General features: G+C 38.9%; 1 protein-coding gene and 1 long non-coding RNA gene across 6 annotated transcripts; one reads left to right on the top strand and one right to left on the bottom strand.

Annotated features, from left to right (window-relative positions):
* LOC109724853 (tryptophan synthase beta chain 2) lies at positions 5,428-19,787 on the bottom strand. Its single transcript, XM_020253794.1, has 6 exons — positions 19,604-19,787; positions 17,054-17,375; positions 15,974-16,190; positions 14,701-15,238; positions 14,525-14,623; positions 5,428-5,991 (listed from the first exon to the last, which is right to left on the bottom strand). Exons 1-6 carry the CDS (start codon positions 19,722-19,724, stop codon positions 5,735-5,737), a joined length of 1,554 nt encoding a protein of 517 aa, XP_020109383.1. The 5' UTR covers positions 19,725-19,787; the 3' UTR covers positions 5,428-5,734.
* LOC109724854 lies at positions 6,979-13,567 on the top strand. Of its 5 annotated transcripts, none has more exons than XR_002220098.1 (4): positions 6,979-7,337; positions 7,424-7,682; positions 7,753-7,915; positions 13,432-13,567. It is a non-coding gene; the product is annotated as an uncharacterized LOC109724854 (long non-coding RNA). The 5 variants fall into 5 exon arrangements; XR_002220097.1 differs by having other exon boundaries at positions 7,753-7,838; positions 13,432-13,565; XR_002220100.1 differs by lacking the exon at positions 13,432-13,567 and adding an exon at positions 10,241-11,875.

Raw genomic sequence — 25,691 nt, 5'->3', positions numbered from 1 at the left:
GCCATCAGCATAATGTCACATATGACTGTTCTAGAGTGTACAACAATCTACATATAGATGTTCCATATTTTTAATAATATATAGAATAGTCATACTTGATACTCCGATATCAGCCTTTTTTTTTCGTTAAAAGTGTTCTAAGAGCCCTTATTGGCGTTCGTAAATTTATCTAGTGTTGCCGAGATAATTTTCTACAGCTATTAAATGGCAGTCACGTATATCATGATAAGTGTGCTCAATTCAATCTATAAGTTTTTTGTATGCCATTATAGCCAAGATTATGTACAGCGCATAAAGTATATAGGGAACACCTACGTCAGCTAGTGAGAGGTCCCCTCCTGCAGGTTAGTACAGAAGATAGATGCTAAGTGACACCGGTAGATGAGTGTGGTGCCACGAACTGCCCGACCCGCCATGGATATTTCTCTCGCAAATGGTCATTCATGGTACAGATCAAATTTATTTAAACCTTGTTTTGAAATCAAAATTGTAGATTCATAACTTCCAACAGACTCAAGAATATACTGTTAATTACTTCACACTTTCAGTGTTAAGGGACTTGATTAAGAGTGAACGTTAATGCTGAGAAAGACCGAAGCATAAAGATAAAATTTTATTAATATAATCCGCTATGTACATGGCTTAAGCAAAGGGATACCCTCACTGTACATGAATTTTGTGAAACTAAAATGCTCAATTTATAGACATGGTAGGTCAATCGACATCAGGTTGCTTAGTTTACTGACACGGTAGTCGATCGAAATTGATTTGTTCAGTTTAACGATTTGACGGTCAAGAATGAATTTGGTTTGATTTGCTCAGTTTAGTGACTTAGTGGTCAAATTGAGATTAATTTGCTCAATTTAATGACTTGGCGGTCCAATTGAGTTGAGTTCATTTGATTTGCGCAGTTTAACGACTTGGCGTCAAATTGAGTAGAATTTGATTTTGGTTCGTTTAGTTTAACGACTGTCAATTGTTCAGTTTAACGACTTGACGCTCATTTGATTTTGGCTTGTGAGCCAATCAAGTTGACTTAGCTGATTAAGTTGAACTTAGCTCGGTTTGAACTATTGATCTATTTTGGTTCGGGCGAAGCTGGTTTATTTAATTCGGATCATTCCAATTCGGTTCAGGTTGAATTGATTTGCACCCTTTATATTTGATTTGAGTTGAACCGCCTTAGGCTTGTTTGGGCCTTTTTAATTTGGTTTGGATCGAACTGTTATACTTTGGTTCAGGACCTGGTGAGATTTGGTTTAGATCAAACCCTTATAGCTTTGTTCAAGGCCCTTCGTATTTGGTCCATGTGAGTCTACGACGAGAGCTTATTATGGCAGAAGGCTATCTTTGGTTCATAACTCACGATGAAAATCCATTCCAGTCAATGAAGTTAGTTGTTGATAGAACCCGATGCATTATGAAAGCCCATTTTCGGTATCATGAAATTAGTTCATGACAGAAGCTTGTGATGAAAGCCCATATTTTTTAATTTAGACAAATTTGGTTTGGGTTGGAGGCATTTGGATGATACGGGTTTGGTAGCTTTGGGCTTTATGCTTTGGGCTTTTGATGGTTTGATAAGTTAGGTTTTATTTATGGACTAGATTTATTTGGGTTTTGTTGTGGATTTTAGGTTTTATTTATGGACTGAAATAGATTTTGGATTTTATTTATGAACTTAAATGGATTTTGGGTTTTATAGGTTTTGAAACCGAATTTGCATGTTGACTGGATTAGAGGATTTATATATATGTGGACTAAATTTTAGGTCCGAATCTGATTCTGAGCTTTATTAGCATGTGGCTGAGTTTGGAACTCATATGTACACTGGGCTTTATTTTTTATGCGGAGTGAATTCTGGGCCTATATATATATATACATAGACTCGGCCTGCATTTGCATGCAGGCTGGACTCACGGCCCGTATGTAGACTGGGCCGGCACTTGCATATAAGTTGGATTCTGGTTCTGGGTTGGATTAGGTTTAGCTTTATTAGTGGACTGAATATGGGTTGAATTTTTGGGCTACATATTGTTTGTAGGGTAGATTTCATTCATTGAGCCTACACATGAATTGTAGATTAGGCTCATTGGAGTTTATCTTAAGGCTCATTTGAGTTTATCTTAATTGGATTTAGGGCCTAGAAAAATCTCCTTTTTAATTGAACCAAAAATCCGGGTATCCGAGGAAATCATCCGAATCAGTTTGGGTGAGACCGAATTGGGCTAAAGTCGACGCAAACTTTTGTGATTCAGCTCAAATTCGACTGGCTTCGAGTTCGCAATCTAACTCAATGTCCATTAAGGTTTGGTTCATCATTATAATTAGGTTCACCATTACATAAATTAGTTAAGTCCAAACCATTCTTTTTTTTATGTCGGGTTTGGTTCGAATTGATTTGGTTCAGTTTGGATTGAAATCTATGCCGAATTCATGAACCGTTAATCCTTATTTTGCACTCATAGGGCGTCATTGCATTGACAACCTATCCCAAAAAAGAGGTTCAATTAAGTTGCATTATACCTATCATGAAGATGACAATTCGATCAAACATGTGCCTTTTCACGAAGATGGCAATTTGGTCAAGTCGAACCATGCCTATCATAAATATGACATATGGTTCGAATAGTGCCTGTCACAAAGATTACAAATCGATCGAGCCGAACAATGCCTATCACAAAGATGGTGTATGGATCGAACAATGCCTATCACGAAAATGACAAATTAAAATAACACTTATTTCGTTATTTTTATTATTTATTTTTTTATTTTATTATTTTTTTGTCCAAATGCTCGGGTTTGATCTTGTTGATCCTATCACAAAGATGGCCACTCGATTAACCCATTAAGAAAGGTTCCATTTGGATCGCCGGGTTTTGACCATGTCGAGCTTATCGTGAAGATGGCCGCACGGTATAGGGACTAGCGATACATACGCACGGTGAAAATAGCAATTTAATGCCAGATTTGATCGATCAGCCTATCGCGAAGATGATCGTGCTGATCAAACCGGCAAAATAATCGTATTCACACAGTTTGTATGCATGCGTCACCCTTCACTGTTATGGAAGTCACCGTGATTGCCGCCGCCGTTGAAGAACAAGAGGCCCGTAGCCTCTCAGCTTCTTTTTTTTTTTTTAAAAAAAAAGGGAGAAATGTATGAGAGGGTAGGGGGCGTGGAAAAATGTATGAGAGGGGAAGGGGTGTGTGCACCTTGTCCCTCTTGTTTGATGCCACCGTGCACTAAACCCAATAGGGTTCACAAAAAAAAATTTGGGGGAAATATTCTAGTGGAGAAAGAAATTTCCTCATCTACAAACCTTTTTAGAAATTTGATGCCAATCAAATCATAAAATTTTTTTAAAGGCATTTTCTTCATTGTTAATAATTTTTTTTTCTTTTTTTTTTTCTGCGCCAACCCAACTTTAATTAGAAGTTTTAAGATATCCTAACATTGATAACTCATCAAACAGGCTGGTTAACTCGACCCAGCTCTCTATACGGATCACAAAGATGTTAGCTTCTCTTTTTGCCTCTTACTTTCCCTTTTTTTCCTTCTTTCTTTTTCTTTTTACTTTTTTTTAAGGAAACAAGATCCATCTTTTTTTTTGTCTTTCTTACTGTTTTTTAATTTCTTTTTATTCTCTCTCTTTTTTTTAATATAATTTCTAAATATAATAAAAAAAATTCCTGCTCTACAAATATATATTAGTATTTTACTATTTTTATATTTTTTTAATTCAAACAAAATGCCGACCCCCCCCCCCCTTTTGCTGCTAGTGCTTATGACAGCAAAAAAAAGGTTCAAATTTATTTATATACATTTTTATTTTTTACGGGCCTATTTTTTTTCTTTTTTTCAAATTTTCCTTTTTTTTTTTGCGGGTAGTACCTCTTCAAGAATCGGCCATTGATCGGCGATATCAACCTTTCTCTTTTTGCATCAATTAATAAATAAGCTCCTCTCTAATACACTTTCTCTATGATGTAGGGACCCTCAGAATTTGGATCGAATTTGCCTCAAACATGTCTGTTAATTGTCATAGGCCATTGATGGACTAGTATTAGATCTCGAACTTCAAAAGTGCATATTCACATTAGTTTATTGTAAGCTCTTGACATTTAAGTGCGATGCCCCACTTCCATGTGGGTCATCCATCCTAGAGCTACTCTAACTCTAGCATACTTAACCCTCTTAACCTCTTAAGCCTACCCACCGCCTAAAATGCTATAGCCGGGTTTAGATACTCAACCACTAGGCAATATAAGATCCCCAGGATTTGGAATAGTACTATATATAAGATATGATAGAGCTAAATCAATTAATCCGGCTATAGCATGTTGGATGGTGGGTAGGCCTAAGAGGTTAAGAATTAGAACTAGAGTAATTCTAGGATAGGTCTGACCTCCTGGGAAATTAGGGCGTCACAATCTGTATATATTAGACAATAAACTTGGAAATTGACGTTATATACATAAAATTCTGTCAAATCAAATATTTTGGATTAATTGATGTTGTCTCTATATCTATAATTCATATTTCAGCTTCATAACTGTCATATTATTGCGTCGGTTTGCATACATTTCTTATAGTACTAATGTTGTAAGCTAGATGGATTCGAGCTTTACATTCTCGAACAATTGAAGCAACTGAACTGCATCTTTTGCCATTGTGGTTTGCTTTGTGTCATTAAGACGTCTTGGATACAGAACAATTTGGGACGAAGATTTTACGGTTGTCTAAGATATGGGGTAAAGCTGTATAGTACATAATATTTCTTCATTCATCATAATTATTTGGTGTCTTAATTACATTAACTCCCAATTGCAGAAGAATGGCGCGTGTAATTATTTTAGTTTGTATGACTCACAGTTTACAAGCCGGAATATCTCAATAATTAATGGTTTATTATTAGTAAGCAACAATAAGTTGGGGGATGAAATTACAGCTGCTGTAAAAAAAAAAAAAAAAAAAGAAGATTGGGATGAACCTTTATCATAATGTATTGGGTTGTAAATAGAATTATTTTTCCATCATTTTATAACTTGTGTGGCTAAGGTCGGCCGTTTCCTACAGAAGAGCGAGCCACTGTTAAGCTCCCAACACCTTGTTAGGTCCTTTGTCATCCCTCACCGGAGGACTTATTATTTTCCACTTGACCAATAGCAGTCTTTTCACTCTAAGAACTTTGATCGAAAACAGATAATTAACATTTTATTAAAACATTGCAATCTTTTAACACGGTTTTATATATTAATAAAGGTTGTTAAGACCTGATCATGGAGTCCCAAATGTATTAATTAATGTGCTAAATGCATTATAGCAGTACTATGAACCAAAGATCCATTCATCAGTCCCAAAATTGGGCAAGACATATCTACATTAAATGAGAAATAAACGCAAGATAATAGAGTCTATCTAGGTTCCAACCACAACTCAATGGTACATACTCCTAAATGTGCAAGATCACAGAGTCTATCTAGTTTCCAACAACAACTCATGGTACATACTCCGATATATGCATCTCACCGAATTAACGCCGATGCACAAAATATTATTTTGAGATAAGATGATAAAAGTCTTGACTAACCAAATTCTCATTTTATAGAAGAAAGTTCCTCAGCTTATTCAATGCCGCCAAAATCCATATGAAACTAACAATTTATAGCAGAAGCATTATTGTTGAAGGTTAAACTACAAAACCTAGTAGAGTGTAGTTTTGGACATTTATTAGGGCACAACTTGAGGAACAGCAGCTAAAGAAGCTTGGACCTTCTCAGTTGAGTAGGATAGATCAATCATATCTCCATGTAAATATTTGTCATAAGCAGCAAGGTCAAAATGGCCGTGACCACACATAGCCATCAAAATGACTTTCTCTTCTCCAGTCGCTTTGCAATTTAGCGCTTCTCGAATCGCTGCTGCAATAGCGTGAGTCGGCTCTGGAGCTGGAATCAGACCCTCTGTGCGAGCAAATTGTACAGCAGCTGCAACAAAAAAGGACACATAACATTAACCATCACGATGTACCACATTACCAACATGTAGAGCTGTAAATAAGTGGAACATGAGCAAGCTGCAAGTCAGTTCGTGACAGGCTTGAAAGTAATTCGATCATATTCCTCTCGAAATAAAAACGAGCTGGAATTAAACTTTAATTAAACATTAATACTAGCTATTATTAGTATTATTACTATTTTTTTATAATTAATGCTTGCTTTTGCTCTTAGCATTACTAATTAGTATTAAGATAAAAAATTCTTTCTATCAGAAAATTAAAATTTCAAAAAAAAGTTGCCACATATCAAGGTGAAAGTTATATATACATATATATATATATATATAGAGAGAGAGAGAGAGAGAGAGAGAGAGAGAGAGAGAGAGTTGGGCTAGAATACTCTTAAGAGAATTCGGGCTCTAATACTATTTTGTCATTTAAATGATAGGACATCCGAATCAACGATGCACATCGTTCAAGTTAGTCAAGAGTATTTGAACTATATAGAAACTAAGTTTCATTATTTTTTGAAGATTTTCTAGTTTGTCAAGTGGTCGCAAAATGAATGATCGCAAATGAATAAGCCTCTAAAAATCTATGATAGGATTCTTGAATTCAAGATCAAGGTTATTCATTCTGATCTAGATAATATGAGCTGCTAGATTTAATTGAGCCACAATATTGAATTGAGCTAGAATACTTTTAGAAGCACCAACCCCTTGATACTTCTAAATTTCTAGACTTTGGATCTACTCCTTAATTACTAATACCCCTTAGATCAAACACTATTCCACCTACCACCACCTACGACCATCATCTCAACCTTATATCTCTTCATCCAATGGTTACAAACGTAAAAGCACCACCCCTTGGTGCTTTTGAGAGTATTCTAACTTAACTCATATATTGAAGCATTTCTCTTTTGGTAAACTTTTTCAGCGTGCTCTTTTTTCTTTTTTTTTTTNTTTGCATTTTAACCCCTCTAATCCTTCAAACTTCCACTTTTGGCATTGAGGACTTGGAATTTCTGCAGAATTCCAGTAACAACTTGGATAGTTTTTGGAATTGTGCTTTGTGGGAGCCTCCAATTGCTGTGGGGAAGGATTTCATGGATTGTGGACTTGTTCGATAGTGGGTGGAACCAATTTAACAGCAAGTAATTGAGGTCAAATTGCTGTTTTCTTGGGGTTTTAGTGTTCTTGAGCTGAAATTTGGATTTTTTTAGTCTTCTTGGGTCCGAATCTTGTTGGAGCTGGATTTTGGAAGTTGGAATTGATCTTCCATCATCCTCTACTGGTTTTGAACCCGTCCATCACCTGAATTGCAACTTGGAAGGTGCGTTTAGCTCAGATTTTTGGATAATTGAGCTTATATGCTGATTTTTGAGGTTTTAATGGTAAATCTTGGATTTTTGAATCTAGATTTTGATGGAGAGCCTATTGCTGGTTATGGAGTGATCCCTCACTCATCCATGGAGGTTTTGGACCCTTCTTTACAGAAATTAGAAGTTAGAATTCTCGGATTTCAGCTATGTGCATTGGAATGCCTAGTGCAGGAATTCTGGATGCAAGATTTGAGCACCCAGAAAGTGGATCCGAAGCTGGTTTGAGGGCCTTTTGGTGATCGAATTGAGCTCTTTTTTGGTGGGGAACCTAGGGAATTATTTTTAGGCATCTAGAGGTGAGTGGGGTGAAGTTTCACTGCTTTTGGACGTCAGAATTGGGTTAAATTTCATGTTGAATCCATGTAGGCTGAAGCTGCCAACGTACTGTTTTGGACCCTTGATCCGGGCGCCCAGAATTAGCCGCAGGAGGATCCAGATCTGACAGCAACCAGGTTTGATTTCGGTTGAGGCTAGTTTTGTGCAGGGCTTTTTCTATCAACTTCTAGCCGTTGTTGGACTAGCGTTTAAGGTGGGTTGATGTTGTCCGAAGCCTACAGAATGCCTCCTACGCATATAAAACCCCAGCATGTATAGTTTTACATATAATCATCATGTTTTGTAGCTCAAACTATAGATTTGCATGTTATAGGTGAAATCTAAGTTTTGGAGCATGCTTAACTAATTTATAATGATCATTATCTGCTGAACTAGGATTTGACTTAGGAGAAAATTTATTAAACCTACACCTCTCACTTTTCGAAAAGTTAACAGTATTAGCGTCAGGAACTGATTTTCCTTTTATATCACCGTTGTTAGTGCGTCATGGATACTTAAACTAGTGTAGGGTGAAATTACGCTCATGCTGAGGGGCCGAGCTCGTTTCTACAGCAGAGTTAGGCTATTTTGTATTATCGGGAGCCATCGGGGCTGACGGTGGACCCAGATCTTCTATCTTGTATCAGATTGTGCCGAGGGTGCGTGTGTAAGGATTTGGCTCCTCGGCGCTTCGTGCCACTTTTGGTCAAAATGACCAAAGTGTGGCGAGAGGTATGATTGGGCATAGTCCACATCTTGTTCCGATAATGTCGGAAGGGTTAGAATTGAGTTCCGAAGGTGTTTAGCTGGTTTTAGCATTGTTCGGCACGAAATTGGGCTTAAACACTGCTAAACTGCAGTTTGGGCATTGCGTACCAATATTGGGATCTGGTACCTGTACCTGATAATGAGGCAGAGAAAGTCTGCTCTCGGGTTTGAGTTTGGGGCCCTGCGTACCGATACTGCTGGCCGCGTACAGGTACCTGATAAATAACCCGAGAAGGGTTGCTCTCAGGTTTGGTTACTGCGAAGCTGTGTACCGGTACTGGAATCCACGTATCGGTACTGGAATCCGCGTACTGGTACTGGGGCACCCGCGTACCGGTACTCAGTCCCGTGTACCGATACCTCCCGGCCTATCCAAATTGGGTGCTCTCGGGTTGAGATGTCCACCCGGGGGTACCGGTACTCAAGCCCGAGTACCGGTACCCAATGTTAAAGTGTGCAAAATGGGCACTGTTGCAATTATGTTTAATTGGAGGGCTTAAATGTAATTGTGGAGACTTATAGATAGACTCAACCCTCTCCTCTCATGCACACAAGCTGAAAACACCCATTTTCTTCCTCTCTTCTCATCTCCCTCTCCTTCTCTCTCTAGGATCTCTCCAACAAGGTGGATTGGAGAGGATTTGGAAGGATTTTGGAGCTTGGAGTAGAAGAGGCTCTCCTATAAGGTGGAGCTTGAGGTCTAAAGGTGACCAAGGTAAGGGTTTGCAAGTTCTAACCTAGGGTTGCTTTAGTTGGCCTAGAATCCATGTTTCAGGGTTTTTGTGGGTTAGAAACCTAGAGTGATCCATGGTTTTCCATGGTGATGGGTGCTTAACCATGACATGTGAAACCCTAGGGTTGAAATTGGGGTTTTTGTAGATATAGGGTTTATAGTGAAATTAATCCCTTAATTCTGTAGTTGAAGGTTAAATAGATGCGTAGGGAGGCTCAAAGCGAAGTTCCTACGAGTTTACGGCGTATCATTGAGGAAAAACACTGTTTTCCATTCGTTAACCTTGGGTCGAGCTAGGACGATGTCGTAAAATTGCAGGACTTGGTTTCTCGCCTCCTAGCATCAAACCAAGATGGGTGGTACTATCCGAAACAATCGGACTTCTCTCTATGTCTATGTTACTATTGTTGGCCATGTATGTATATATGTAAAATCATGCATTGCAGAGTAGTGAAGATCATACACTCATTCTTGGTATGCTTTCATAATAAATGTAGAAAATATGTGATGGAACATAGATGTATATGCATAAGGATTGGGTCTTGAACAATGGAATCTCTATAGTGCCATGAATGAAATATGAACTTAGACAACATAGTGACATGGATTTGTGGCATTTGGATTAGTAATCGATAACACACATGACATTAGTTGTTAGGGATGGATAGATCTCGAGTATTGTTGCCCCTAGTTGGTAGGGTATCCTCGAGTCTAAAGGATTGGATTGTACTCACATTGTATGTTTAGCTTGGCGGTGATCGCTCCACCCAAGTAGTGGGCTCCGGAGTTGTCACATATTGGGTTAATATATCTACCCAGCAGACGATCCCGGGTGAGCGCAGCTGGGTGTCTCCTCACCTGCAGGATTGGTTGTGAGTTGGGCTCAACCTTCGGGTTAGCCAGTGTGATTGGGTTACAAGCATATGAATAGCATGCATCATGAGCATTATAGTTATTTTATTTATATCATGTTGTTGAGACATAGTAGTATATTAGCATTTCTTATTCTCGTATATCTCTCTATTTATGCCTACTTAGATCTAGTGGAAAAATCAGCGGGGTCGGCGGCCGAGCCCACTGGGAACTTTTAGTTCTCACCCCACTGTTGTACAGATCCTAGTCCTAGCGGAGCAGCCGATGATCGTGGCAAGGGCATCGCGCCCTAGGTAGCGGACTTGCTATGCATTAGTATATCTTGTATATACCATGTGAGAGTTATGCTATATTTTGGAAAGACTATGTAGTGAGGATATGATGTATGAACTAAAGAGTTGTATTTTGGTGAATTGTAAAAGAATAGCTAAACAAATGAATGGATGTAATACTTTAGTTAAACTTCTCTCTTGCTCTTGTTATTTCTCTCGCGCAAATTATGTATGTTATTTGTTTTTACCTGGGCAAAACTAGATGTACATGATGTTGTTGAACCTTGAGCGGTACAGAGGAGACTCTGTCCCTTCGGCAGTCTGTGCACAAGCCCAAACTGACCAAATTGGCGGTTGCAGAGCGTGACAATGTGAGCCTTGAACGTTAGACCGCTTTGACTCATCTATTTTGATTATAACCTGCGTGAGCCTGATTGAGCTCAACAACGATACGCTTGCATACTCGGTTGGGTCACGCCCACCGGTGCTGCTCCGGAGTGAGGCTTTTCTTGCATTGATGTCACAGCAGTCCCGTTTGGACAATTTTACTTGGACCAACCACCCCCGTGGGTGGTGTGCAGTGTAATAGGCAGTGTAATAGGCACAGGCTGGACTAACCAGTTAGCAGTCCCTTGAGATTTGGTCAGTTGTAGCTGATTTGTAGCTAGTGATGCATTTACATGTCTAGAGAAAGCATGATTTGGATAGCGATAGTATAGTGGTATTTAGCTGTAGAGTTTCTTCCAGTTTATTTTACTATCCTTTTTCCTACCAGTTTATTGCTCGTACTGTAGAGTTAGTGGGTAGGCCGTTGTGGTTAGTGACGATACCCACTGAGGACTACTCTATTTTGCAGTAGTTCTCACACCCATTGTTGCAACTTTTTTTTGCAGAGCCGTCAGTTGCTGCTGCTGCTTCTGATCGAGGTAAAAGAGTCGCGAGCTAGAGCCTAATGCTTTTTCTGTTAAGAGTTCACATGTAAATAGTCTCACATCAGAAAATTAACAACAGAGTAAAAAATTGATATATAATAGTGGGCATATAATAGTAGGCCCTGACCTAATAGGCCTAAGCTTTTAGGTAATTAGATATGTCACATCCTTAGATTCATGTAGGCCTAGGTTGGCTCTGAACTCCCTAAAAGGTGGTATTAGAGCCGATGGTTTGATAATTCTAGGCTACTCATCTAAGTGGTGCGATACAATCGAGTTAGTGGCTCTTACGAACATGATGGGTTTGTGGAGAGGATTCATGGTAATGCGATGTAAAGCTTTGGTGCACTGAAAAGAATTGGGCCTAAGAGGCATGGGTTAAGCGCACGGGCTTAGATAGTTAAGTGCATTAAAAAAAAAAAAGAAAAAAAAGTTGGGCCGGAGAGGCACAAGATAGGTGCATAGGGCTAAGATGAACTCTCCAGTGGCGCGGGTTAAAAGCGCATGTCTCAGATAAGCAAGTTTGCAGTGACTCGTCGAAAAAAGCCAAAAGCGACTACGAATAAAAGATGGAGTTCTTGGGGGGGAATTGATTGGCTTACATGCGGAAGGGGAAGATGTTAAGAGCTCATATGTGAATAGTCCTGCATTGGATAATTGATAAGAGAGTAAAGGATTAAAATGTAGTTGTGATATATATCGTATTCTTGAGCTCATATGGGCCTGGACTGGGCTCAAAATTCCCTAACATTTTCAAAAATGATCTATGTCTTATTGACAAGAGATCATAATGCGGTTAGATTTTATACTAAGGTGGCAAGAAAGATAGACAAGTTCCAACCACATGAGAAAGAGAAAGCTACATGAAACCCATAAATTGTAGGCAGTGCAAAAGCTCAAACTACAAAACAATATGACCCTATTTTTGAGGAGTCCTAGAGCCAATTCAGAAACTAAAGTACTAACGACTGCAGGGTCTCAACCAAAACAATTACATAGTCTCAAAAGTGTCTGGAATATACGATCAAAAAGGGATGAAGCTATAAGGCAAAAGTAACACTTTAGATTGGGCAAACTAAAAGGTATATCTAGTATACAAGTTTTTGGCAACAAGCCAAGTAAATATAGTGGTAAAAATCTGTTTGTAGAGAGAGATTTCTGGTAAGAAAATTAACAAAGGAAAAAAAGGAATGAAAACAGTGATAAATGGACACTTCATTTCAGTTGTTGTGCATACATTGGAGAAACATTGGATAGTGATTCTCAACTGATACATACTTGATACCTGTCAGATACATTCACAGTTTTGAGCATGTTTGGTTCATGATTGGAATAGGAATAGGAATGGGAATGGGAAATGGAATTGGATTGCATTGGAACAAAAAATGGAATGACGAATCGTCCAAAAAAGTTTGGTCAATTATTGGAATGGACATCGGAATGAACAATTGGGACATCTAGAATTTTGAGAGAGGAATTTTGATTAAGAGAGAGGAGTGATCAAATGAAACGAGGGAGAAGTGTTTGTGAGAGAGGACTTTGAGTGGTTTATTCTGGAATAGGCTGGAATAGACTAATCTAGGATTCAAAGCTGGATTGGGCCATAAATGGATTGGACCATTTCCATTCCAAAGTAGAATGGGAATCAGAATCCAATTTTTGTAAAACAAATAACAACTATTGGAATCAGTGAAGCTCATTCCGATTTTATAGTCTAAAAGAGGTGAACCAAACAAGCCCTTAGTAAAATGCTTGGCCATAGAAGCGAGAGACCTGAAGGGTATCATGACAAACCAGGAACACAGGGCTACAGAGCAGCATTTGTTGGGTCTAGTCCAGGTTGGAATGATTCACAGGTGATGTGCATCCATAACTTGTTATACAAGTAATTGCACGTAACATTTTGATGCGTTGACATTTGTGTCATGGAATCACAAGCGATAAGAACTCAAGATCAAAGATTTAATGGCCCAATTGAATTAGGTTGTGCCCACTATGCCATATCGTGTTGAGAAGGTATTGGATTTGGTGTAACCCCCAGACCGTGTTTAACATAGTACAAAAGATTTTATAAAATGATACAACAGAGATATTAGAATACGATAGTGCCAAACAAAATAAATTTTTCATGACAAATTGTGTCGATACACAGGTATTGCGCCGATGGGACAGATCAGCACGGCACAACAAGGCATCCAACAACGTGTCATACTATGGTGGCAAGTGCTCGGCATAACTGCATGCCTTGGCACTTAAATCCTTGCTCAAGATTATCATTGGTTTGAGACTATCAGATAATTTTCTTTCTTGATGACCAAAGCCCATCAATCATTATATCTTTGCGCAATTTAGTGAGTTTGTTGCTCATCTAATCTAATCAACCAAATTATTTGTAACATGTCTTACTGTACAGCATAATAATATACATTAAACATAACTTTATATTACTGAATTCCAGACATACAGATTGTAAGATTTTAGAATTTTCCCAAATTTACATATGCTAATCATGCGGTATCCAAGATTCCAAATACTGTGATCATGTCTATGCAACATAGAATATAAAACATGCGATAATAGATCATAAACTTATTAGCAACAATGGTTGTTCATAGGAAAATTTATTCTGGAATAGGCCTACAACAGAGAACCTAGAGATAAAAACTAGGGAAGACAACAGGAAAATTACAATTTACAGCGCACTTGAAGAGCTAAAAATTGCAAGAGATGAAACAATAACATCCTGTAGACCAATAAGCAGGATCTCTTATGAAGGTAAGAGTTAATAAGTGAAGTCCAACAATATGCAAGAGTAATCCTTGCATTATAATGGTGTAATGTGGCTTTATCAGAAAATTGTGTCACAATGGAGCAATCATTATCGTAATTGTTTAGACAAAATCAATCATTATGATTGCATTTAATGATATTATGCAATGCTGTTGCTAATTGATCTCTCATTTTGTACAGGAAAATGACTTTTAAATTCGCCAAAAAAAACAACCAACCATGTCATATCGCAAAATATGAATATGACTGCCAAGAGATAACCAAGGAATGTTTTTGTTTTTTTTTTTTTTTTGAGAGAGATAGGTAGCACGCTACCGCTTCGTTTATTTCATTTAGATAACTAAGGAATGTTATATCATAAAAATTTAGATATTGAGTGACAACAGCTATCCTTTTCTACAAGTATATGTGTTATCCTTTTTCTTATAAGTAAACCAGCAGCTAAAGTTAGTTACCTTGGAAACATTCAGTTTGAGGTATTGCAACAGCTTCCATAAAACCCAACTCATAAACATGTGAAATTAGTGGGGCCATCCCATGGTAGCGAAGGCCACCTGCAGCAAGAGCACTCAACTCAACAAAGCTTACGAAAATCAACAGTAAACTAAAAATCCAACTAAATAATTCTTACCAGCATGTATAGGATCAGGAACAAAGCCATGCCCTAGGGTGTGCATCTTCATCAGAGGAGTCATCCCTGCTGTATCACCATAATCATAGGCATAAATGCCCTTAGTAAGTGATGGGCATGCCGTGGGTTCTACAGCTCTAAAAATTGGGCTCATTCTCCCTTTGAGCTTCTCACGAATAAAAGGGAAAGCCAATCCTCCAAAATTAGATCCACCACCAGTGCAACCAATTATAATGTCTGGTGTTTCATTTATTGCTTCCAATTGTTTGAGACACTCCTCGCCAATGACTGTTTGGTGTAGCAAAACATGGTTCAGAACACTCCCCAGACAGTACTTAGTGTCAACATTCGTTGCTGCCACCTCTACAGCTTCTGAAATTGCTATTCCTAAGCTTCCAGGGCTTGAAGGATCTGACTCGAGAATTTTCTTTCCACAATTGGTTACTGTGGAAGGAGATGGGTGAACTTTGGCCCCCCATGTTTGCATCATTAGTCTCCTATAAGGTTTTTGATCATATGATGCACGCACCTGCCAGACCTAGATGCAAGAATCTCTACACCAATTACAATTTGATTATCATGAAGAAGAGGGTGATTTGCACTGGGAGTTATCAATCCTTTTCGTTTCCTCAATCTTTTAGCGTGTCTTAAGTTTGGCCCTTACCTTTCACTACCTTTCACATGTCACAACTGGGATGATAGCCTTTGCAATCTTATCCTTCCAGGTAAATTCTTCAGCAATTGGAAAAAATAGTTAGATTATTGTCATCTTACTGCCACATAAGGTACCTTTTGAACTTCTTATTTAGCCAGAAAAAAATTTAGTAAAAAGAATAGGATTGCAACTCCAACTGTAGCAACTGAAAGATTGGGAAAGAAACAAAAACCTGCTGAAAGATTGGGGACTCCTTTTGCAAATTAACCATCAATAGTAGAAGCAACCAAACATTGAATTATCATGATAAAAGCTATATCAACAATCTAAGGCCTTGTTTGATGTTGTTTCCGTGTTTTTGGTTTCATTAACAAAAAATGTATGTGGTTGAATGCAGCGGATGAATTTCCCTACTCTTATCATTGTTAGCTAGCTGAAAGGCATCTTCTTTAAATAAACAAACCAAAAAAAATAAAGAAGTTATTACTATTTTTTTGTTGCCAAACAGATCCCGCAGATTAGTGACTAAAAGCACAGCTTGCACACTCCACGTCATAAAATGTGTTTTAAAAATGCAGGCTAGAAAGAAAAATACAAAGTAAGGCCTAAGTAACTTACTTCGCAATTAAGACCAAAAAGGCTGCAGGCAAAGGCTAGAGAGCTACCCCATTGACCAGCTCCAGTTTCAGTCACAACTTTTTTCACTCCTTGCTTAGCATTATACCATGCTTGAGGAACTGCAGTGTTTGGTTTATGTGATCCAGCCGGGCTGGTACCCTCATACTTGTAGTAGATTCTAGCAGGTGTCTCTAGCAATCTCTCAAGTCTCTTAGCCCTTTATCGATATAAAAGTGTGAGGATGTGCATCTTTTCCTTACGTCTTCTGCATATAGTGTAAATTGCACCAGTAGTCCCAAACTTGTAGAAAGTTCCATTTTAGTCCTTGAACTTTTTAAGTTGGACATTCAACATGCCAAACTTCTGAAAATGTTCACTACACTCTTTGCCTTAGAGGAAAAAAATTTGTGGGCATCCGGTTCTTGCAGACATTCATGGACCACGAATCCATTCGTTATTCCTCCATCTCAAACTTCTCATTGAACAATCCAAATTCTAAATAGAGAAAAGGCTGCAACTCAATGGGTGGTTGGGATAGGAAAAGGAGATGGGATCAGGGGCTGATGGATGCACAATGCATGGATGTGCAGTGCAGGCAAATATTTACCAGTAACTGTTAGCGAAATACTTTCAAAGTTTGGAGTGTCAGATGTCCAACTCAAGAAGTTCAAAGACCAAAGTGAAACCAAGCTAAAAGTTTGAGGGTCAATGTGAAATTTACCTTCTTTATCTATAGATCTGTATTTTTAGATATTACTAATGTAAAATTATGAATTTTCATATATGCCCCATAAAAGCGCAGCATCTTACAAAAAGATATCCTAATCCAAAGCTGTAAATACATCCAATTCATAGAGAAAATTGGTTTACTAGAAAAGGTTTTTTTTAAAAAAAGCAGCCTCTTTGCAAGCGCAAGAGCACGTATATACAAACTTCTACTTTTTGAAGACATGAATGAAATTAAGATTTTAAAGGGACATATATGAAAATAAATTTGGGAGTATATATGCAAATATCACTTTTTTTATTGGAAATTTGGAAACAATAATAATATAAGGTGATGAAAAAAATAATACTGACCTAATAAGAGGCGTTGGACGCCAAAGTCTAAATACGTCGATAACTTCATCTGGGATACTGATGAATCGTTCATTAGTCACTTCCTGCTTAATCAATTCATCTGGGAAAAGGGGAGATAGATCTTCAGGATTGAGCGGCTTATGAGTCTTTGGATGCAAAGGTGGAGGAGGTTTCACAGAAAGGTCCGCCACAAGATTATACCATTGCTTTGGGATTTCCACTCTCACATCACAGGAGTTTGCCTTGGCTCTAGGCTGGTAGTGGCTTTTATGCACAGAACTCTTAAACTTTAGTGTGAAATGATTCAGCTTTTCATCAGGGCCTGAAAGACATGAAGAATACAATATTGCTTACTAGCATTTGTTGACCCTATAGACACAAAAGAAAATATAAATACTCAGGAAACTGAAAATACGGAAGAAAACTATTAAAACATGTTTATCTTACTATATATATCGAATTTGTATGTGAATTGTTCTGTATATGTGCGTCATGAGAGAAAGCATGCTTTTCCATGTACTGTTTGAGGTATAACAAGAAACCTATCACCTATAAATTGAAGTGACATAAACATACTTCATTTGTACTGTCTGAGGCATAATAAACAACATACCATCTATAAATTGGAGAGACAACCAAAGAGCGTTTGCATTATCCACCTGATGATTGAGCTGGCAGATTGTTAAAGTAGGAACCAGTGGGTCGTACTTGGGTCGTACTTAACATAAATTAAACTAGTCAACGAAGTGAGAGATTCACTTGAACTGATCTCCCAACAATAGACTACATTCTGCAACTTTCGACGAAGTCAAAGGAGTTTATTCCAGCCAAATAAGTTTTACCTAGCAGTTATGCAGTAGCATTAGCAATTCAATATATTGGGTAGAATACTCTAACACTGCGCTTATTACACAAGCTTCTACGAGAGCCACAATGTGGATCACTTTTCAAATCTTAATAGACTCCCCAGACCAAACACCAATTGAATTAAATTCCTTTTCCATGGAAAACACTTCTCCTCTAAAAACTTTTTTTAATAAAACGAAGCACCACCTAAACAGCAGAACAGTTCAAGATAGGAGAGAAAGACGAAAACTTTAACCCAAATATGTCTTCACCTTAAAGGCCGTTTAAGCTTGGGAGGTCAATGAAGCAAAATCCCATCAACTACTTAAATCATCAAGGTCATAATTCAGCGTAAATGAACATCCTGAAGGTTCACAAGGAGAAGAAAAATAAACTCCAAACACTTCCTAATGCAAGCTTGCATTGCCAGATCCCTCGATTTTGCGAACAGCCACAGCATCCTTAAAGAGAAAACTTTGGCACAACGCTGAGTATGTGAACTAAATTTCTTCTAGAAATGTCCAAGGACAAATAAAATACTGCCTATATGGCCTCTGCTTCTAGTAGCACAACGCAACAAGGAGATAGCAACTAGCACTAATTAAACAAGTTTATCAAGGAAGAAAACTATCTACAACACATCAGATCGAAAGCCCAGACAACACATCAGATCGAAAGCACCGAAAATGATGCATCATCATTCACCATTGTTCGCTTGAATCCGGAACGTAAATTAGGTACAGCAGCCAGACCATAAACATCTCTCTCGTTTTCCTTGCAAAGAAGGATGAATTTTCCGTAGTTGCCCTGTCCACACCAAACAGACGTGTTCACCTTAAGTTGAGCCAACAAGCTTCATGGAGTTTTGGCTATACTGCCGTGACTATCATGGAACCCTTACTAGATTTAGTAAAGCGAGCATATAATAAGAAATCTTTGTAGTGGTTTGGCATTGCCGCCATTTTTCTTAAATAGAAAGTTTACGGGAAAGAGTGTGGGAGTGGAGGGTGGATTGCTAGCGGTCCTTGCATCTAAGGTGTAGATTTTCAAACAAGAAATAAAAACGCCGAAGTAACTTTCAGTTTGCTTTGTTTGTTTTTCTTTTTAAGAAGTTCTCGCCCCGCAACCGTCCAGGGAGTACTGCAAGCTAACCAAATAACCAAACATGATAAGAATAGAGCAAGTCCATGTGCCAAAGTAGTCTATTACATAAAATTGTGTTTAGAAAAGCAAAAAAAGAAAAACAAAAAAATTGTTAAGAGCAGACTATTCCTGGACTGCTTTCTACAAAATCGATCTTTTGGATACTATGGTATCAGAGCCGGTCCGGTCCTAAGACGCTCTCCGATCAAGAGATTCTAAATCCGATTCCCAAATCCGCCGTTCTGTTATCCCGGCCGCCAGGCCGCGTGGCATCCTAGGCCATTTCCTGCATGATCAATATTTCGGGGGCGGGGGGGTTAAGACCTAGCCTGGGCCGTTTTCTACGAGACAAATCTCTGCGCAGACAGGTAGGTCCTCAGAGTTTAAACCGACATTCTCAGGCGAGAAAGCTCTTTAGCACACGATTCAAAGAGAGTACGTTCAATGATGTTGCACACATGATATCCCCTTTGTAGTACACATAATATTAGAGATGGAACTAGCAAATGAGCAGCTAGAAGCTACGAATAAAGGCATCCAGCAAGGGAGAGGGCGGCGAACCAACGAATGGGCTCCGGAGAGAGGGGGGGAATCGCCGCGGTGAAGGTGAAAGCGCCGCCGCCATGAGATCTCTGCGGCTCGTCGGACGATCTTGGGGCTGCTTGAGCTTCGCTTTGAGCATCCCATGGTATTATTATTGAATGGGAAGCCTTTTTTTAATGACTAGGCGGCCGCTGAAGAAGGCATTGATTGGACGGACTCCTCCTGCTTTGACTGCTGTGTCTCATTTTAGACTCTAGAGAATTTTTTTTATAACTAATCCTATCCTTATCGATTTTTATAATCGTAAAAATAATTTTCTTAAAAAAATTATTATAAAAATAGACTTTTAAATACGGTGAATAATTCACTGCATTCATAATTTCTATTTAGAAATAAAAAATAATAAAAGTGGTAAACCATTCACTTGCTCTTTACATCGTAGGAATTATAAAAAAAAAAGCAAAAAAAAAACGGTGAATATCACCTTTAACGAATCTTACGCTTTACAAACTATATTTATAAATAAAAAGTTTAACAGATTTATTTAAAATTAAATTTTAGAGGGAGACTTATTGCAACTAAAAACCTTTAGAGAAGGCTAAACTGACTCGGGAGTACCAGTAACACTCATACGCGGATAAATTATAAATTTTTAAAAAAAAAGAATTATATTAAAAATTATAAAATAATTTATGTATACTAAAAAAAAAATTTTCCTAGGTTGAATTGTCGATATTTATAGGTTGATTATCCTAAAATTTTATTTAAATTTAATAAATCAATTTATACTTTTGATTATAAGTTATTCCTATAAATAAATTTTTTAATTAAAAGTTAAAGTTAGAGTATTTATTTTAAATTAAGAATGTTAGGGGTGTTAACTTATTAAAATTATATAGAGTAGAATAAACTATTGCATGCCTAGGCGCATATTACTACTCCAACCCCCATACACTTATATTTGATGATACTAATATTCCAATATTGAACAATTATTACATATAAATGATTTATCAAGTCTAATGATTTAAATTATATTTAATGTATTTATTTTAAAATCTCTATTAAAGATGTTGTAGCACGTGGCGTATGATACATAAATATATGGTGCATGAGATGCTTCGTACTGGTACTATATCTCAAAAAAATTGAGAAACCTTTGTTGCCTTATCTAACTAATTTTTTCATACCTTGCAACAAATAATTATATAATGATAAGGAAGTTTTGCTATTAAGCTATAAAATAAATATAATTAATATAATATAATAAAAATATTAAATTAGTTTATATAGTGAGAATCGAATCAAACAATTTATTTTTGACAAGCTGACCAGGCGGGCACATTTTAAGACTTGATGTTATGATGTCATAAGTTACAGGTCGAATATAATAAATGTTCAATCTTTCTCTGTTAATGCGTTAAAGGTAATGCCGCCACTTCCCAAAAAAAAAAAAAAAAAAAAAGAGAAAATATTTATTTGCATTGTGCGTCTAAGCTTTTTTACATACTGCACAGAATATTATATGATTGATGAAATATTTGGTGATTAATACTATAAAATAAAATATGATATAATATAACATATTTAAATAATTTATTGTAGTATCAAAAAAATTTTTTGATTCATATTTTAGAGTAGGTTTACCGTGCAATGGGCACTTCCAAATTTTCAATAGGTACACGGCAATCTTCCATTGGTTATGGACTTAATTGGTAAGGTGGTTTTGTCGCTTCCAAATAGAGAGGAGAAATATTTGTTTGCATCTAGTGCATACTAATTTTTCATACATTGCATAATATATTATATATTGATGAAGTATTTGGTGATTAATACTGTAAAATAAAGTATGATATAATATATAATATTTAAATACTTTTATTATATAATCAAAATTTTATTTTTGATACATATTTTAAAGTCGGTTTAGCATGAACCGGGTATGTTCAAAATTTTCAAAGGCATATGGCGATTGTTTATTGGCTAATGTGCCATGGGGTGACGCGTGTCACGGCCTTAGCGTTTCTGTTCGCAAAGCCCGTGCGGCGCCCACCTTCCTGCTCGAAAATGGGCTAGCCTTCGTCCCTGTTGCTAGTTCGGACCTTCGCATCCTATGACTAAGTATGCAAAGGGAATGACACAAGAGAAAAAGACAGAGGTTCTCTCAAAAAGCTAAGTACTACATTACTTAGAAAATAAGAATTACAACTCACATACACACTCTCTTTTGTGTGTTTTGACCTTAGCCAAACTCCACTACTTATATGTTCCTAGATACAATGAACCTAGGCACACACTAACTCTCTCATTATGACACACATTAACTCACCCTTATAGTGAGCCAAAAGCCCAAGAGTCATCCTATTAACTCTTGGTAGTTTCATAACCCTTGAGCTTCCATCATTGATGAGAGAGATTACAAAACCCTTCGTCTCCCCACAGTGGGTTGAGTTTGGGTCTCTTTAACGACCCGCTCCGCTAGCGAAGTTGGGCCACTGTCAAAGAGAAGTCAGCGGAAAACATTTGTCCGTGACATTCTCCCCCACCTAATGCGCAGACGCCCTCGTCGCGCGCCGAGTCGCTGCCGGTTCGCATAGCCTTCCGCGCGGTCCGTCGTGCCTTCGCGCGCGATCGGCCACGTGCCTTGCTCCCAATGTCCACATCTGTCCCTGCACCAACACCTAGTGTCTTGCCCCTCTGAGCAAGTGCACTAGCGAGCCTGTTGTGCGAAGAATTCGCCGGATGTGCATGTCCTCCGCGACACACACGCGCACTCTGCCAAGCTGCAGAACGCCCCGGGTGTGCATGTCCTCCGCGACACGCACGCGTACTCCGCAGAACGCCTTGTGGTCCTCGCAGGCTCCTTGGCAGAATGACTTGCATTTTGCTTGGACGGTGGCTGCTCCAGCGCCGCATGAGACTCTATAGTCTCGCCGCTGCTTAGGCCCTCCTTCTCGAGGTCCCCAACCTTCCCGCGCTTTACCTCCTCGCAAAGCTGCAGAGCTGTCAGAGTTGAACTCTCGTTGCACCCTTTTGCGTCCCCTGGATAGCAGTGCTCTCCCCCACCTTTGGCCTCGCTCGCCTTTGGTGGTTCACCTTGATTGCCCTCGGTTCGCTCAGGTAGTGCCTCCCTCGTCTTGAGGTCCTCGACCTCCTTGACCTGGGCATCGATGTCCTGAAGCAGCACATCTCGCACATCCTGCTCGTCGTTGCGACGGGCAAGATTCACCTTGAACTGCTCCAGACGATGGCGGAATGTTGCCATAGCTGCAACAATATTCTTCTCTATCAAATGAAACCCCTCCTCCAACATCCCCACATATTGGGATAGGTCGGAGTAGCGCTCCTCCGCTCTCGTAGCAGAGTCCTCCAGCACGCCTACGCGGTCGTCAAGCAAGATGGATTCTCTAGCCAGAGTCCGCGACTCCTTGCTCTTGCCGCGCTTGGTCGCCCTGGGCTCAGGCATAATGTCAACGACGGTAGCTTCCGACAAAGACATGGTTCCTCCTCGAACTGTCTCTGATACCAACTGTCACAGCCTTAGCGTTTTTGTTCGCAAAGCCCGTGCGGCGCCCACCTTCCTGCTCGAAAATGGGCAAGCCTTCGTCCCTGTTGCTAGTCCGGACCTTCGCGTCCTACGACTAAGTATGCAAAGGGAATGACACAAGAGAAAAAGGCAGAGGTTCTCTCAAAACGCTAATTACTACACTACTTAGAAAATGAGAATTACAACTCACATACACACTCTCTCTTGTGTGTTTGACCTTAGCCAAACTCCACTACTTATATGTTCCTAGATACAATAAACCTAGACACACACTAACTCTCTCATTATGACACACATTAACTGTCACGACCCGACACCGCCAATTTGGACAGTTCGGGCCCAAAATAGACCCGCCGAACGGACAAAGTTTCCCCTGCCCGCCCGAAGCGTAACAAAGTCTATGCATACATATCCAACAAGAGATGTTAGCATTCAACATTGAGAGAGGCAATCACAGATACAAGAGAATTTAAACTATCTATTACATCACTTGTTCACACACAAGAATCATTACATATTTCACTTGACTTCTCATACATACAACCAAAATGCCATCCCTCAAATACATTACATTTCTTCACAAAAGGGTTTTACATATCATTCTTTTCTTTTTATACTCGAGGGTAGTGAGCTAATGCCGGTGATCCACTCTATCTACTGCGCGACGCCCTTGCCGCGATCCTCGACACACGCGCTCGAACTAGGCTCTGCAAAACAGGGTGTGAGAACTATTATCCATAGTTCCCAGTGGGTTCGGCCGCCGACCCCGCCGATTTTCCCACTAGGTCCTTAATCTGTCACGACCCCGACACCGTCTAAATTGAGACAGTTCGGGCCAAAACAGACAGCGCGAACGGAAGATTCCCTGCCCGCCGAAGACGTAACAAAGTCTATGCATACATATCCAAACAAGAGATTTAATCATTCAACATTGAGAGAGGCAATCACAGATACAAGAGAATTTAAACTATCATTACCCACTTGTTGATATGTATGCTAGACTTGTTACGCTTCGGGCGGGCAGGGAAACTCTGTCCGTTCGGCGGTCGTCTTTGGCCCGGAACGTCCATTGGGCGTGTCGGTCGTGACAGATTGAAGGTGTATCACAAGAGTATTAAGACGGGGGATAGACTCACTGCCGTACGGTGCGCCCTCGGCAGACGGTCACGGTCGCGTGACAGTATGTGTGGCGAGTGATTCGACCTTCGGGCGAATCGTTTGGATTTGACACAGGCATGATCATGGCATTTCGTATATAGTTTGCATACATGACAGAACTTAAACATGTACTTGTTGACATGATTGATAAAGGCATAGCTACACATTTGAGCATGATATAGATGTGGATGAGCAAGGTAGGCTTATTATTATATCTATTATTCCTTTGACATATTGACCTCTTTATTGTTTCTATGCCTTTCTTGGACCTAGTGGGAAAATTGGCGGTGTCGGGTCGTCGCAGATTGAGGTGGTTCACATACTAGTTCCTCATGAATCTAGTCTATTCTTATATCATATCCACTTGTATATGTCCACTAGCAACTCATACAACATGTACAAATATCTATATTGGCATCATATAAAAGTTCTCATGCAACATACATGTCCACATCTATCTGAACATCATGCAAATAGATATTCCTACAAGTATCATGCAATCATGGATCATTATCCCTCACACTAAACATGAAATTACCACAACTCATAGGATTCTCACTATTCTATGCATGATGATATATGATCAATAAAAGTAGAACTTAGACATAGAATGAAACTCGGCTATTTCGGATAGCACCCCCCACCTCGTGATGTCGACACGAAGCGAGTAGCCTAGTAGCGCGATTTATGGCCGATGATTTCTTCCAACTGCGACAATTGAAGAAAAATAGAATTTTCTTCACTTTGACCACCACCGGCTCAACGGAATCTCAATCCGAATGATCCTCCGCATCGGTTTTACCTTCAATTGCGGAAACATATGATCAATTGAGATTAAAACCTCTCATGATCAAGAGCTCTCTTTCAAAATCCTAGAGGTCACTATTGCAATAATATACTATATAAATTCATGATTCAAGCAAATAGCAACCTAACATTAACTAGGATTTCCATCTAGCTAGATTCTAAGAGATTTAAACCCATCTCTAGCTATATGCCATTAGAGCCCATGAAGCTTACCTTAAACAAGCTTTCTTCTCTAATCCAAGTGATGAAGAAGATGAAGGAAGTAGCTCAATTCCAAGCCTTCTTCTCCACTAAGCTTGCTTCACCACCAAGCAACTCCAATTAGTATTCTCTAATCCTCTCTTAGCAAATCCTCTCTTTAGCAAATCCTCTTTTTAATAAAGAGAAAGAGAGAGAGAAAGAGAGACCACAAGGACAAAGAGAGAAAGAGAGAGAAAGCCCACTCTCTCTTTCCTACGGTTTGGGAAAAAGGGGGCAAGGGTTCACTCACACTCATAGGAAACTTGCCCTCCAAGTAAACCCTTGATTTGCACAATTACACTTTAGTCCCTCTCATAACATAGGGAGACTTGCCCTCCAAGTAAACTCTTTTAC

This window comes from Ananas comosus, linkage group 19, assembly GCF_001540865.1.
Source record: "Ananas comosus cultivar F153 linkage group 19, ASM154086v1, whole genome shotgun sequence".
In the NCBI taxonomy this organism is placed as follows: Eukaryota; Viridiplantae; Streptophyta; class Magnoliopsida; order Poales; family Bromeliaceae; genus Ananas; species Ananas comosus.
Note: the sequence above shows the minus strand (reverse complement) of the source record. Positions and strands in the feature narration are given on the sequence as shown.

What these genes read in the sequence shown, in the direction of transcription:
- LOC109724853 (XM_020253794.1), bottom strand. Translation starts at nt 19,724, where the DNA reads ATGCTCAAAGCGAAGCTCAAGCAGCCCCAAGATCGTCCGACGAGCCGC. An exon ending in TCTCCGGAGCCCATTCGTTG is followed by an intron (nt 17,376 to 19,603) that starts GTTCGCCGCCCT and finishes CATGTCTTTCAG; the next exon opens with GCCCTGATGAAAAGCTGAAT. An exon ending in TTTTTGGTCTTAATTGCGAA is followed by an intron (nt 15,239 to 15,973) that starts GTAAGTTACTTA and finishes TCTTGCATCTAG; the next exon opens with GTCTGGCAGGTGCGTGCATC.